This window comes from Ovis aries, chromosome 10 (assembly GCF_016772045.2).
Source record: "Ovis aries strain OAR_USU_Benz2616 breed Rambouillet chromosome 10, ARS-UI_Ramb_v3.0, whole genome shotgun sequence".
In the NCBI taxonomy this organism is placed as follows: domain Eukaryota; kingdom Metazoa; phylum Chordata; class Mammalia; order Artiodactyla; family Bovidae; genus Ovis; species Ovis aries.
Window position 1 is genome coordinate 71,109,268 of NC_056063.1, and position 15,981 is coordinate 71,125,248.

The following is a 15,981-nucleotide window of genomic DNA, read 5'->3' on the forward strand; positions in this document are numbered from 1 at the left end:
CTGGTCTGCTCTGTTAGTGAAGGATGTTAAACATTCTTAGTCTTTGCTGAGTAGAGCACTTCATTTCGGGGAAACTCTGGCAGCATGGAATGTTACAGTATTAATATTTCTTATCAACGTTTAGTCTACATTGACCAATAGTGCTATTTTCCATTTTTTTCCTGCAACTTCCAGAGCTGTACTTTATCCTGTTCTGATATCACTGATCAAGCACCAGGGTGGGATCAGCTGTGCTGCGGGGTGTGTTCCCTCCTGAGTGCTGCCTGTTCACCTGTGTGTGTTGCTGTCTGTTTCAGTCATCACTGTTACATGCTCTGCTGGGAGAGCTGCCCCCGAGCCAGGGGAAGGTCACCGTGCACGGGAGGATCGCGTATGTTTCTCAGCAGCCCTGGGTGTTTCCAGGAACTGTGAGGAGTAACATTTTATTTGGGAAGAAATATGAAAAAGACCGATATGAAAAAGTAATAAGGGCTTGTGCTTTGGAAAAGGTGAGTAATGACTCTTGAGTTGCATATACTCAGATTTCAAATAATAATATTGGTTTAAGCTCTAAGATTTGTTGAAAGTTCTTTTTATTTGATTTTGAAAGGTCTTTTATTTGTTGCTTTAAGCTGGACTTCTGAGTAAGTATGCAGTCATATACATTGTTGTTTTAATTCTGGTGTGATAATGATGGTCACAGAATTCCTTTGTTTCATTTGGTGAAGTTTCATTCACTTTTAGATTCTTTTTTTAATGGACAATTAACAAAAAATTGTAAGAATAGAGAGCACTGTGTAATGAACCCTCATGATTCCACCCCCGGGTTCAGCCAGGGTCAGCTAGTGGCCAGTCTTGCTGGGTCTTTACCCCTGCCCTGTGCCACCCCCTCCAGCCAACATCCCACCCCATCCCCTGGTATTCCAAAGCAGATCCTAGACCTCAGGTTAGTTCATCTGTAGACATTGTTGTTCAGTCACTAAGTCCTGTCCAACTCTTTTTGACCCCGTGGAGTATAGCACGCCAGGCTTCCCTGTCCTTCACCATCTCCTGGAGCTTGCTCAAACTCATGTCCACCGAGTCGGTGATGCCATCTAACCATCTCATTCTCTGTCATCCCCTTCTCCTCCTGCCCTCAGTCTTTTCCAGTGTCAGGGTACTTTCCAATGAGTTGGCAGTTCGTACAAGTGGCCAAATTATTGGAGCTTCAGCTTTAGCATCAGTCTTTCCAATAAATATTTAGGGTTGATTTCCTTTAGGATTGACTGGTTTAATCTCTTTGCAGTCCAAGGGACTCTCAAGAGACTTCTCTAGAACAATAATTCAAAAGTATCAATTCTTTGGCACTCAGCCTTCTTTATGGTCCAACTCTCACATTCACACACAACTACTGGAAAAAAATCATAGCTTTGACTGTATGGACCCTTGTCAGCAAAGTGATGTCTCTGCTTTTTAATATGCTGTCTAGGTTGGTCATAGCTTTTCTTTCAAAAGAGCAAGCATCTTTTAATTTCATGGCTGCAGTCGCCATTTGCAATGATTTTTTTTTTTCATCTGCAGTGATTTTTAAGCCCAAGAAAATAAAATCTGTCACTGTTTCCACCTTTTCCCCACCTATTTGCCAGCAGGTAATGGGACCAGATGCCACATAAATCAACAGTAAACATATTCTGTTACCATAAGCAATATAATATGTAATATTTGACTGAATATTATCTTTAACCACTTTTAAAAACTTTAAAAAATTTTATAAAAAGCTTTTAATGATTTTAAAAACTTTTAGGCATTACATAAAGGTATCATGTTGATAAATTCTAGTTTGATATTTTCCCACATAGATCTCTTGATCTTACAAACCCCTCTTGGATGCCTGTAAGTTTGTACTTTCATCTTATATTTATACATTCCTGCCAACTTGGACATTTTCTTTTCAGACTGCCTTACAATCATAGGATAATAAGTTAACTGATCATTCTGTGTCTAGGTATAGAGGCCTTTGAGATTTGAGTTATTTTAGTGTTGCCTTCATTTCAAATATAATCTTTGGTCACCATGTGGACAGCGTGATATGAAAGAGCAAAAGGCTATGAACTGGTTCAAAAGGACATGAACTTGTTCAGATTCCAGCTCTTCTGTTTAACGGTTGACCATCCTCAGACCAGTGATGTGACCTCACTTAGTAAATTTCCTCATCTGTGAAATGGGGCCAGGGCTTCCTGTGAGCTTGTTGTGAGGATTAGAGATAATCAGCATCAGGGTCCAGCACAGAGCTTGGTGCACAGATCTTACCCCACCAGGAGCTGAGAGAAGCCATGTACACATGTACAAATGATGGAGCAGAATAAGATGGTCCTTCATGAGAGATGAAAGATGTAAACAGAGCCTCAGGAACTCAGCAGGTAGGGATGAGTCCATTATGGTTCCATGGGAGAGGATACTTGGGATGAGCCTGGGAAAATGGGCAGGATATTAACAGGCTGTGAGAGGAGGGGTAATTCCACATGGAAGAAAAGCTGTGAAGGAAGCAGGACTCCTACTGCTCGACTCTAGAGTCCAACCTTCCTCTGCCAGGGCCTCACGCCCGGCCCACATTTACCATTTCAGCAGTCTGCTCCCTAGTGCTTCTACTGTAAGTCCCCACCATCGCTGAAGGGCCCTTGATGTGCTTCTGGACGGATGGCATCAAACCTGCTTTGCCATTTCCTAGTTTGCCTCTAGTGTGTGTGTGTCTGCTGTTCAGTAAGAATTGAGGAAACTTAACTTAAAGGAAAATAATGTGAATAAGAATACCTTTCTGTCAGCGGGGGGAATTGTAGTCTATACTCAAGTCAGACTTTTCCCTTTAATCTAATCAGAAAATAGTGGCTGGGAAATTAGCTGGACTTGGATTTTATTTCGAATCCTGTGAAATGTTTTTCCCATTTGGGGCTGGTCCATAAATAATGGTCAGAGTCAACAACACGCTCGCAGTACTGCTACCAGACTTGGAGAGGCCTTGTTTCTTGTGCCCCAACTGTGCTGAGTGAATGAGTGGATTTTGGTGCCTTTTCTAGAACATGGTTAAGATTGCTGTGCTATGACGTGTTACTATTTTGAGAAACAAAATGAAACAACATAGAATCAAAGCATAAAAGCTAAATGGAACAGTTTACAAGGACTTCAACAGTGAAACACAGGCCAACAACTCTGTGTGTATGTGTGTGTGTGTGCGTGCACCCGCGTGTGTGAGAACCTGTCTTAAAATGGCTCACTGTTGTTCATGAAAACCAAAGCAAGGGATGGTAATAACTTTTGAACTCAACAAAGGAAGAAGGTGAAATAATGATGATTTTCATGACAGAGCAATTGCTGCCTTTCACTGGATATACCCCAGTTAAGCTTTGAGTGAGCAGGGAACCTGTGCGTCTGTGTGCCTGTCAGGGAGGGTTACGATGGAGACACCTTCTTTCTTCTCTTTATGGTCATGGGCTTTGCATATTGTGATCCACACTATGAATGGGTTCCCACTGTTGGCTTGATGAGAAAATAGGCATCAGACACCAGTAGCAAGTTATAATCAATTCCAGTCCTTTTTTCCATTTATGGAGGGTGTTCATACTTAGATTCTCACAGCATCCTTGAGTTTAGTAACTCTTGTTTCTGTAGCACATTCTGTAGAACAGAAATGTGAGACTTAGGGAGATCAAAGGACTTTTTATCATGCCGACTCCAGTGTGCTACCCGCTTTCTCCCCAGATTTGCTAAAGTAGAGACAGACAGTGAGGGCGTCATCTGCAGAAAGGTACTGCTGTGTATCTTACATTGATGCCTGAGGGGTTTAGTAGATAATTCAAAGATTTTTAATTTAATAATTGTGTAACTTAAGCCTGATTGTTATCTTGTCATTTTGGGGATTTTTTTGTCATTTAAAAAAAAATTTCCCCAGGTGCTCTGGGGAAAATAGACTGATTTGTCTATTTACTTCTTAAATAGCGTTCAGATATAATTTATGGTAGATTCCCAGATCCTCAAGTCAAAACTTCATATCTTTCTTAACTTTGAGTTTTTCCTGCTTTTACAGACAAGCATCTACTTAGTTCAGCTGATCTGCTGGGTGTCCATTGAGCAAACTGTTTCCTTCCTTTTGGTTTTCCTGCCCAGCCTGCTCTTTCTGCTCCCATTTCTTGTACAGACCTTATCTATCACACTATGACTTGCCTTAAGTATCACTGTGAAGACATTGGTCAGGTGTTATCCCTTCTCTGAAAGTAGGAAGCAGAGACCAAGATCAGCAAAAGTGGTAATTTAAGATACAATAAATCCTCTTCCTTCACCAGCCTGGGCCACCAGCTCTCACGCCTGTGTCTCTGGCACAGACCTTCACACCTGCATGTCCAGCTGCACTGGTGGCACTCAGTGGCATCACTGAGAGGTCATCTCAGCTTGTCCACAAGAAAAGCCTCCTAAACCTGCATCCGCCATCTTCCCCAACTCAGTAAATGGAGACTCTGTCTTTCCCTTTCTTCCACCCAAACACCACAGTCCTCTTCTCTTACAGACAACACCCATCCTGTCAGCAGGTCTTACAGACTCTGCCTTCCAAATGTCTCTGCAGTGTGACCCGGTCTCTCCATTCCCACTGTTTTCTAGCTTATTCCAGTAATGTCCTCACTTGTATCCACCTTCACCCTTCCCCACTTACTGTCTGTTTTCTGCAAAGAACAGGAGTTTGTTTCCTTGTAAACCTCAGACCATGTCAGTCCTCCCCTCACCCTCCTCCTCTTACTGGAGTGACCCCAGGCTCCCCCTGCTCTGTCTCCACTCTCACTCCCATCATTCTTACTCTGCTCTGCTCTCCTGGCCTCCTTGCTTGTCCTGAAACCCTTGGGCATCTCCCTGTGGCCTCTGCACTCGCCCCTCCCTCTGTGTGGAGCAGCCTCTCCAGGTCTGCCTGAGCCCCTCCTGCTCCCCAGATCTGTTCACAGCTCCTCTGAGCAGAGCTCCCACACCCCAGTGTGGACTCACTTCCTCCTTCAGTCTCCATCCCCCTGAGCTGGTTTGCTTTTCCTTCTTGTCCTCAGTTCTTGTGCTCGGGTTAATTTTCCATATCATCATCTCCCACCATGGAAAGAAATTTTAGGGGCTCTGTTTCCTCGTGGCTGAATTCATTGTGCCCAGACCGGTGCCTGGTGTATAGTCAGTCCTCAATAAATACCTGTTAAAGTGGTCAAATGCATAAATGCTTCAAAAAAAAAGAAAAATACAGAATGAAAACAAAGGAAAAGCCCTGCGAGGTTTTTTAAGTTTCCTGGTTACAGTTAGTCGCTATGCAATAAGCCCATTGCCATTGATTAAATACTTGTATGAAGAAATGATGCTAAAATGTTAGGATGGCAGGAGGAGAGCACATTTTAAGTCTTTTTCTTTTTTCCTTTTCTATCTCCATGAAGGATTTACACAATTTGAAGGAAGATGTAATTGTGAGAGGAGATGGAGGAACCCCACTGAGTGAAGGAGAGAAAGCCCGTGTCAGCCTTGCAAGGTAAGCGGGGTTTCAGTTGCCATCCCGCCCCTACTCCTCCGCGGCTCCTAGTGGACGTGAGCACGTAGACCCCACTCACTGGGTGGGCCTGTGTGAAGCAGGGTCTTGCCTCTTTCCCTGGGCTCTTGGAATGAACATGGAGTTTTTGGACGCCATCATGATTCAGAGATGGGACCCAGGGAGTGTGAAGTGTCCTCTCCTGACATCTCTCTACATTTTCTAGAGCCGTGTATCAGGATGCAGACATCTACCTCCTGGATGATCCATTCAGTGCAGTGGATGTAGGAGTCAGCAGGCACTTGTTCGAACAGTGAGTCTGCTCCTATTTTCTATCATTTCTGCTTTCCAAGAACCCTGTAGAGATCAGGGAAGAGAGCTCAGGAAAGCCTTTGTGCTTTAGGAGTCTCAGCTCTCTCTGCCTTGCTGTTCCTCCCTCCCCTCCCTTCCCTCCACACAAGATCCATCGTAGAGAAGTTTTGCATCATGAAGATGTCAGGACAGGAAAATAGGCCAGGTGCTTCAAGTGTGTGGAGGAGAGTGGGGTCGGTGCTTTAGGGAGTGAGGGATAGATGGTTGATTCCCCCATGACTTGCAGGTAATGGATCCAAACCCTAGGGATAAGAATGATGTAAAAATTTTAAATCCAAGAGTAGGCCTTGGGAACCTGATAACTGGATGCCAAGCATTTTCCTCCATCCTGTGTTAAAGACACATTAGAAGTGAAGTTTTCAGTACCAACATAGGGCTTCCATGGAAAGACTTGGTTTATTAATCCATTGGTTTGGAAATACTTAATAAAGTCTAGAATTTACAAATGATTTATTTCACATCTGAGTATGATTCAGGTGTTTAACATTGCTTTATAGATTCTTACTAGAATTAATACTTCAGTTCAGTTCAGTCACTTAGTCATGTCCAACTCTTTGCGACCCCATGAATCACAGAACGCCAGTCCTCCCTGTCCATCACCAACTCCCAGAGTTTACTCAGACTCACGTCCATTGAGTCAGTGATGCCATCCAGCCATCTCATCTTCTGTCATCCCCTTCTCCTCCTGTCCCCAATCCCTCCCAGCATCAGAGTCTTTTCCAATGAGTCAACTCTTCACATGAGGTGGCCAAAGTACTGGAGTTTCAGCTTTAGCATCATTCCTTCCAAAGAAATCCCAGGGCTGATCTCCTTCAGAATGGACTGGTTGGATCTCCTTGCAGTCCAAGGGACTCTCAAGTCTTCTCCAACACCACAGTTCAAAAGCATCAATTCTTCGGCGCTCAGCTTTGTTCACAGTCCAACTGTCACATCTATACATGACCACTGGAAAAACCATAGACCCTCGTGTAGGGTTACCTTGAATTTGAAACTCAGTATCTTGGTTGAAGTCCTGACTCTCACTTTGTTCTGGAATTTGTTGTCAATGGCTCTTTCTTGGCCACAGAACTCCTGAGGGAGAATAGCTCTGATGCTTCTCTGTCCTAATACATGCTGACTGAGGCCTCTGGTGGAGTCTAGACTGACCTCTTTGAAAGCCTCATGAATTCGCTCTTTCTGAAGCAACCTCCGCATCTACCCCATAGTTAGTTCTCTTGCTGTTGTTCACCTTGTTAAAGCCAATGAGCCTTCCAGCTGCCCTTATTAACACCCTACTGTGTGCACTGAGATCGATGCCCTTACAGATGTTCCTGCACAAAACCTCTCAGTTTACAAGGAGGACAGTGAGCCAGGAGAGGGGAAGAACCACACTGGGCAGAATAAGGGAGACTAGGACATCCAGCTCTCATTCCTGCCTCTAAGGAACCTGTCTCTACATGAAGCTTGTTAAGACAGATGCCTGGGGAAATGTCAGCTGAGGCATGGTTTAGAGAGTTTCCATACAGGGTAGGAAATACTAAGTGGAAGTGGCAGCTGGAGGCTTTCACTGAAGTTGGAAAGCTCCCTGTGCCCAGGGCTGGGCGGGCAGTGCCCTGGGGGCCTGCAGCCTGGGCAGGTGTGTGGAGGCTGAGAAGAGGACCCAGTTCTTTTGGGGAAGGAAGAGGAGAAGCTCAGGTGTTTGGGGAGGAGGAAGCAGGGCTGTGAGGAGAACAGCAGGCACATCCTCACCTGGAGGAGGCGGGGTGTTTGGCAGAGAGAAGCGGTTTGGGAATTCTTGCTGCGAGGTCTTGTGGAGCTGGGGCTGTGTCCGTCCAGGCTGCTGTCACAGGAACCAGAGCTGGGTGGCTTAGGAATAATGGAAGTTTATCTCTCTTGGTTCTGGAGGCTGAGAAAGTCCAAGGTCAGGGTGCCGAGAGATTCAATGATTCCTGGTGAGGGTCTGATTCCTGCGTCCTCACGTGGTGGAAGGGGTGAGGGTGTCCTGTGGTTCCTTTTATCAGGACACCTATCCCATGTACGCAGGTTCCACCCTCCTGACCTGGTCCTGCCAATGGCCACACCTCCTAATACCAACACAGTGGGAATAGCTTTTAATGCATTAATTTTGAAGACAGAAACATTCAGTGTATAGCAAGTTATCACAGATGGGGGTGCTGAAGAACAAAAATGGATTCTCTCACGGGTCTCGAGGCTGAGAGTTCAGCGTGCGGGCAGCTTTGGTCTCTGCTGAGCGTGTCTCCTTGCCCGCTGGTGGCGGCCACTGCGTGGTGTTCTCACGCAGTCCCCTCTGTCATCAAGCACCCCGTGTCTCTGTTAGTTTATTTTTTTTTAAGTTTTTATTGAAATATAGTTGATTTACAGTATTGTGTTAAGTTCTTTGTTCAGCAAAGTGGCTCAGTTATACACATATGTAAGTTCTTTTTAATATTCTTTCATTATGGTTTATCTCAGGATATTGAATATAGTTCGCTGCACTATACTATAGGACCTTGTTGTCTGTTCATTATACACATAATAGTTCACATCTGCTAACCCCAAGTTCCTAGTCCATCCCTTCCCCACACCCCCTCCATCCATGCAACCCCACGTCTGTTCACTATGTCTGTGAGTCTGTTTCTGTTTTGTAGATAGGTTCATTTTTGCCACATTTTACATTCCATGTATAAGTGATGCATGATATCTGTCCTTCTCTTTCTGACTTACTTCACTTAGTATGACAAAGTCTAGGTCCATCCACATTTCTGCAAATGGTATTCTTTGTTTCTTTTTATTTTATGGCTGAGTGGTGTTACATTGTCTATATGTATCATATCTTCTTTATCCATTCGTCTATGGACATTTAGGTTATTTCCACGTTAGTTTATTGTGAATACTTTTGCTATGAACATAGGGGTGCATGTGTCTTTTTGATTTATAGTTTCCTTCAGATATATGCTCAGGAGTGGGATTACTGGATTATGAATTAATTCTGTCTTTAGTTTTCTAAGGAACCTCCATAGTGTTTTCCATAGTGCCTGAGGTAGCTGATAATCCCACCAGCAGTGTAAGAGGGTTCCTTTTACTCCATTCCCCCTCAGCCACTGTTATTTTAATGATGGCCATTCTGACTGGCATGAGGTGATAGCTCATTGCAGTTTTGATTTGCATTTCTCTAATAATTCAAAATGGTGAGCTTCTTTTCTTGTACCTATTGGCCATCTGTATGTGTCCTTTGGTGAAATGTCTATTTAGTTCTTCTGCCCCTTTTTTATTTTTATTTTTTAATTTTATTTTTACTTTATTTTAATTTACAATACTGTATTGGTTTTGCCATACATTGACATGAATCTGCCCTGGGTGTATACGAGCTCCCATTCCTGAACCCCCCTCCCACCTCCCACCCCATATCATCTCTCTGGATCATCCCAATGCACCAGCCCCAAGCATCCTGTATCCTGTATCAAACATAGACTGGTGATTTGTTTCTTACCCGATAGTATACATGTTTCAATGCCATTCTCCCAAATCATCCCACCCTCACCCTCTCCCTCAGAGTCCAAAAGACTGTTCTATACATCTGTGTCTCTTTTGCTGTCTCCCATACAGGGTCATCATTACCATCTTTCTAAATTCCATATATATGTGTCAGTATACTGTATTGGTGTTTTTCTTTCTGGCTTACTTCACTCTGTATAATCAGCTCCAGTTTCATCCATCTCATTAGAACTGATTCAAATGTATTCTTTTTAATGGCTGAGTAATACTCCATTGTGTATGTGTACCACTGCTTTCTTATCCATTCATCTGCTGATGGACATCTAGGTTGCTTCCATGTCCTGGCTATTATAAACAGTGCTGCAATGAACATTGGGGTACATGTGTCTCTTTCAATTCTGGTTTCCTCGGTGTGCATGCCCAGCAGTGGGATTACTGGGTCATAAGGCAGTTCTATTTGCAATTTTTAAAGGAATCTCCACACTGTTCTCCACAGTGGTTGTACTAGTTTGCATTCCCACCAACAGTGTAAGAGGGTTCCCTTTTCTCTGCACCCTCTCCAGCATTTATTGCTTGTAGACTTTTGGATCGCAGCCATTCTGACTGGCGTAAAATGGTACCTCATTGTGGTCTTGATTTGCATTTCTCTGATAATGAGTGATGTTGAGCATCTTTTCATGTGTTTGTTAGCCATCCTTATGTCTTCTTTGGACAAATGTCTATTTAGTTCTTTGGCCCATTTTTTGATTGGGTTTATTTTTCTGGAGTTGAGCTGCATAAGTTGCTTGTATATTTTTGAGATTAGTTGTTTGTCAGTTGCTTCATTGATTGGATTTTGTTGTTGTTGTTGAGTTGTATGAGCTGTTTGTATATTTTGGAAATTAAGCCCTTGTTGGTCACATCATTTGTAGTACTTTCTCCCATTCTGTAGGTTGTCTCTTCATTGTGTTTATGGTTTCCTTTACTGTGAAAAGCTTGTAAGCTTGATTACATCCCGTTTGCTTACTTTTTTTAATTAAAAAATAATTGTTTGTTTATGGCTGTGCGGGCTCTGTGTTGGTGGGGCTTTCCCTCTAGTTGTGATGAGCAGGGGCTTCTCTCTAGTTGCAGTGTGTGGGCTTCTTATTTCAGTGGCTCCTCTTGAGCAGAGCACCGGCTCTCGGGTACGTGGGCTCAGTAGTTGAGGCTCCTGGGCCCCAGAGCACAGGCCCGGTAGTTGTGGTGCGTGGACTTAGTTGCTCCGTGGCATGTGGGTCCCTCCTGGTCCAGGGATTGAAACCATGTCTTCTGCACTGGCACATGGGTTCTTTACCAGTGAGCCACCAGAGAAGCCCCCATTTGTATATTTTTGCTTATGTTTCTATTGCCTTGGGAGACTGACCTAAGAAAACATTGGTATAACTTATGTCAGAGAAAGTTTGCCTCTAATCTCTTCTAGAGTTTTATGGTGTCACATCTTGTGGTTAAGTCTTTAATCCATTTTGAGTTTATTTTTGTGCATGGTGGGAGGGTGTGTTCTAACTTCACTGATTTGCATGCCTGTGTCCATTCCTTGTGTCTTAGTCTCCTCTTCATCTAAGCACACCAGTCAGCTTAGATTAGGTCTAGTATAATTAAGGGTAATGATTACCTTTTGAGAGGGAGAGGGTGGGATGATTTGGGAGAATGGCATTCTAACATGTATACTATCATGTAAGAATTGAATCGCCAGTCTATGTCTGACGCAGGATATAGCATGCTTGGGGCTGGTGCATGGGGATAACCCAGGGAGATGTTATGGGGAGGGAGGTGGGAGGGGGGTTCATGTTTGGGAACACATGTAAGAATTAAAGATTTTAAAATTTAAAAAATAAAAAACCAAAAAAAATAATAATAATAAAAATAAAGGCAAAATCTTTTGGGGAGTTGGAAATTATTAATATAGTGGGTTGGTTAGGAATTATATTGGTGAAGGGTTCTTCATTTGTTGTGTCAATAATTGCTGCTAATTCCCTGCTCTGGGTGGGACAAGGATGTCTCAGGTCAAACCTCTCTGCTGACAGACTAGCTTGTATGACAGGATTATCCATACTCCTGCCACATGATTGTTTACTACCTCTTAACCATAAACAGCACAGAGCGTTTTGGAGTGTTTTGAGAGTCTTAATTAGCACAGGACTTTTTCTTCTTGTTGAGTCAATGATTGCCGACAGGCCTCCATATCCTTAGGCACCTGGGAATATATTAATCAATGTATTTGGAATATAGCAAAGGAAATATAGTAGTTTTTGATGTTAGCAATACTAAACTTTTTGAGTTAATGGATTTTCTCTTTTGTAATAGATCACTGTACCTTGTTATAAATCACTGTGTCCTTACTATGTAAGAATGTAACTTTATCATATCTTAAGACTAAATAGATCTTAAGGGGAGCATTGGTGAAAGGATTTTCCGTTGGTGGGCTGATGTTTGCTGCTAAATCTCCATGTTCCCTACTCTTATAATGAATATAACTAGCATATAGGAAGAAATAAGTATTAACCTTTAAGCATATAGGAGAAATAAGTATTAACCTTTAAGACTAATCATGTTAACCTTTCGTTAAATAAATTCCTTTCTTGATTGTAACTCACTACACCCTCACCCTATAGGAATGTAACTTTATTTGGAGGGTGGTGCCTGGTTTAAGAAAAAACACCCTTGGAAGAAATAAGTTTTTGGTTATCAGAAAGAAAGGATCATAAAATGTCGGCAGGTCTCACTCATGGCCAGAAGATTATGTAATATCCCTAAGACTTTTTTTTATACATTTATGTGAAGCACCTGATTTTAAAGGTCAGGACTGCTGACCCCCGCGTGATTCTGTATTCATCCCTATGTGTAACAAAAGGTATATAAGCAAACCCAAAAATAAAGAAATCGGATCAGTTTCCAGAAAAAAAAATAAAAATAAAAAAATAAAAGTCTCTGTCACTGAGTTCTACAGTACGGATGGTTAAAGTATCAAGTGAATCTGAGGGGACATGACTGATTTACAGCAGGTCCAGAATAGCAAAGTAAAGAGACTTCAGCAGAGTGTGAGAGGGAGATGTGTGAGGAGCTCTGAGCTCTGGACACGAGGAGCTGGGATTCCACGTCCACTAAGCAGGGGTCATTAGTCTTTGGTGGGACCTGCCCGTATGTAAAATGTGCTCAGTGTTGGGGTGATGAAAGAGTCGTGGAGATGGATGATGGTGATGGCTGCACAACTATGTAAATGTACTTAATGCCACTGAGCTATATGCTTAAAATTGTTAAAATGGTAAATTTCATGTCAGGTATATTGTAACACACATACAAACCTGCATAGTAGCACTGAATCTTTGAGAACATGAGAGAACAGGGCAGATGACACATGGCATGGCCTCCAGCTCTCTGATCTGACCCTCCATTCCCAGCCTCTCCTGTTCATGGCTTGATGAATTTTCCCTTAGAGAAGTGCCTGTGTCTTGTCATGAGTTCAATGACAGGAGCTAGTGCTGTGACAGTGATTCTCCACCCCCACCCTCTTGGCATCATGAGTATCTCAGCCTCCTTGTTCCCAGCGCCCCACCCTGAGCTCACAAATGTCTTGTGTGCATCTGCACAAGCTCCCCATCACGGCAGGAACAGACTCTACTGGCCGTTGCATCCGTGTCACAGGGGAAGGCAGTTTGGTGTCAAATACAGTGGGCTGGTCACAGAAGTTCTCCTGAGCTCTTTTTCAAACACAGGAGATATTTATAAAATCCTCTCAAATATTTTGGGCGCACCACTTTGGATATATATTTGATAGAAGCAGGCTTAAAACTGTTGTTTGCTAATCAGAACCACATTCTCTAGGGTGACTTAAAGCAAAAGCAGAGAGCATGAAAGCAAATTAGGAAATCACTCAGCAGCAGTTGGAGAGTGTTCTCAAGCTAGAGAACTGGATGGAACAATATGCTGTGAGAGACGGTGGTCACATGGCAGCTTAGTCATGTGAAGGGTTTTGTATTAAAAGTGAATGAATCGCACTTTTACTTACGATTAGCAGATTCCTTCAGTCATGAAGGAAGGTCATTAAGGTTTGTCAGTTTTACAATTTATGCTGTGAATACTAAATGGGTTCTGTCACCCACAGAAAGTGAGGGGCCTTGGGTAAACTGATGCTGTCTCACCTGTGTCCAGCTGTGGATCCGGCCCTGGTTCAGCCCCACATTGCAGACCCCCACCTCCTGCATTATCAAATCTTTGGGTCTGTCCTGATCAGACTCCCACACTGCTGTCTACACAGCTCACCCTCCTGCTCCAGCCCTTCTCAGACCCCTCTTCACATTCAGGAAGCAGCTCCAGGTCCTCAGACAGAGAACAGGCTTCTTCTGCCCCCATCAACATTTCTAGCTCATCCCCATATTCACTCAGTATCCAGCTGTGCTGGCTCTGTGGGGTCCTTTCTTACCCCTGTCTGTCTGTACACACTGGCCCCTCTGTCCCAGAGCCAGGGAGCGTTGTGCCAGGACCCAGAAGGAAGGTGGGCCCTGCCATTCCCTCCCGCTCCTCCAGGCAGCGCCCGTGCACTCCCACTTCCCACAGCCCTCAGTGGGTGCACTTGGCTATTTATGAGCCCCGCCACCAGCCCTCAAGCTGTAAATGCAGGAAGGCGCCTCAGCCCAGTGTGTTCAGTCCCAAGACCCCTGCCCCTGCTGTGTCTTCTTCCAGGATGTTTCCCCAGAGAGTCTCAGGGCTCCCTTGCCTCCCTATCTAAGAGAGCAGCCCGCCTTGCTTTTTCTTTAGAGCATACAGCACGGCCCAATAGTGCATTGTCTATAATCGTTCAGTGCGTCCCCCTGTGCACGGTGCAGAGTATTGTCTTCTATCTTGACTTCAGTGTATCCTCAGCACTTAGGACAGTGACTGGCTCCTCAACAAACCTCTATTGACTGAATGAATGGAGGTGGGTGGGGCCTCTGTCTGTTTCATCTGTGTCCCCTCCACCACAGGATATGTCCTCTCTTAAAGTGAAAAGTGAAAGTTGCTCAGTCGTGTCCGACACTTTGTGACCCCATCAGTTCAGTTCAGTTCAGTTCAGTTCAGTTCAGTTCAGTCCTCAATCGTGTCTGACTCTTTGCGACCCCATGAATCGCAGCACACCAGGCCTCCCTGTTCATCACCAACTCCCGGAGTTCACTCAGACTCGCGTCCATCGAGTCAGTGATGCCATCCAGCCATCTCATCCTCGGTTGTCCCCTTCTCCTCCTGCCCCCAATCCCTCCCAGCATCAGAGTCTTTTCCAATGAGTCAGCTCTTCACATGAGGTGGCCAAAGTACTGGAGTTTCAGCTTTAGCATCATTCCTTCCAAAGAAATCCCAGGGTTGATCTCCTTCAGAATGGACTGGTTGGATCTCCCTGTAGTCCAAGGGACTCTCAAGAGTCTTCTCCAACACCACAGTTCAAAAGCATCAATTCTTCGGCGCTAAGCCTTCTTCACAGTCTAACTCTCACATCCATACATGACTACTGGGAAAACCATAGCCTTAACTAGACGGACCTTAGTCGGCAAAGTAATAATGTCTCTGCTTTTGAATATGCTATCTAGGTTGCTCATAACTTTTCTTCCAAGGAGTAAGTGTCTTTTAATTTCAAGGCTGCAGTCACCATCTGCAGTGATTTTGGAGCCCCCCAAAATAAAGTCTGACACTGTTTCCACTGTTTCTCCATCTATTTACCATGAAGTGATGGGACTGGATGCCATGATCTTCGTTTTCTGAATGTTGAGCTTTAAGCCAACTTTTTCACTCTCCTGTTTCACTTTCATCAAGAGGCTTTTTGTGACTCCGTGGACTATAGGAATTCTTCAGGCTGGAATACTGAAGTGGGCAGCCTTTCCCTTCTTCAAGGGATCTTCCCAACCCAGGGATCAAACCAAGGTCTCATTGCAGGCAGATTTTCTACCAACTGAGCTATCAGGGGCCAGCCCTTATATATGATATATGTGGGATTATAGGACTAACACAGTCTTTATATCTGAATAACAACTAAAGAACTGGTTGCTGACTCAGTAATTTCTGTCACGATTTGGAAATTTTTAATCTAAAAACTTGGAAAATAGTGTATCTTCCTAATGATTTGGATAAAAGCACTTTTTAGGAAAAAATATAAAGCCATCAATTGATCACTTTGTTATTAATTATGTTACCTCATCTGTGATGGACTGTTGAGAAAACATTTTAAAACTTTTGTGTTGGTCCATCTTGGACATAGTAGCCCATTGGATTTGATTAACAAATCTAATCTTCTAACAATAACAAATCTTCTGAGACTACTGGCAGGTAATTATGAATTAAGGAGAAAAAAAAATTCTATTTAAATGCTTTAGTATGATACTTTTTTTTTATTTGAAAAAAGTGTTAGTCAAGAAACTTAGTATGAATGCTGAACTAACACATGTTAAAGGGTCAGAATGAATCCTTTTGGATTTAATGAAGTGATGGTTTGTGTGTCTGAGTCCTGGGGTCCTGATTCTGATCACAGACCCAGTGTCCAGAGTGTCCCCTTAGGACTCTTCTGTACTGAGTCCAAAGCACAGGGCCCCTTGTGGTTAGGGAGGAGCGGAGAAAGGGGCTGACGCTTACTGAGCGTGTTGGTGGTTTGATTTCTC

The 15,981-nt window shown here is 43.6% G+C and overlaps 1 protein-coding gene across 2 annotated transcripts in view; it reads left to right on the forward strand.

Annotated features, from left to right (window-relative positions):
* LOC106991387 (ATP-binding cassette sub-family C member 4-like) overlaps positions 1 to 15,981 on the forward strand; it is a 589,015-nt gene that overhangs the window by 219,695 nt on the left and 353,339 nt on the right. The window contains exons 11-13 of one of the 2 annotated variants that reach the window (XM_042255004.2): positions 297 to 488; positions 5,409 to 5,500; positions 5,724 to 5,810. The exons of the other annotated variant lie outside the window; for it this stretch is intronic. Coding sequence (XP_042110938.2) covers positions 297 to 488; positions 5,409 to 5,500; positions 5,724 to 5,810 — 371 coding nt within the window. The remainder of the gene's footprint in view (positions 1 to 296; positions 489 to 5,408; positions 5,501 to 5,723; positions 5,811 to 15,981) is intronic. 2 annotated transcript variants of the gene reach the window in all.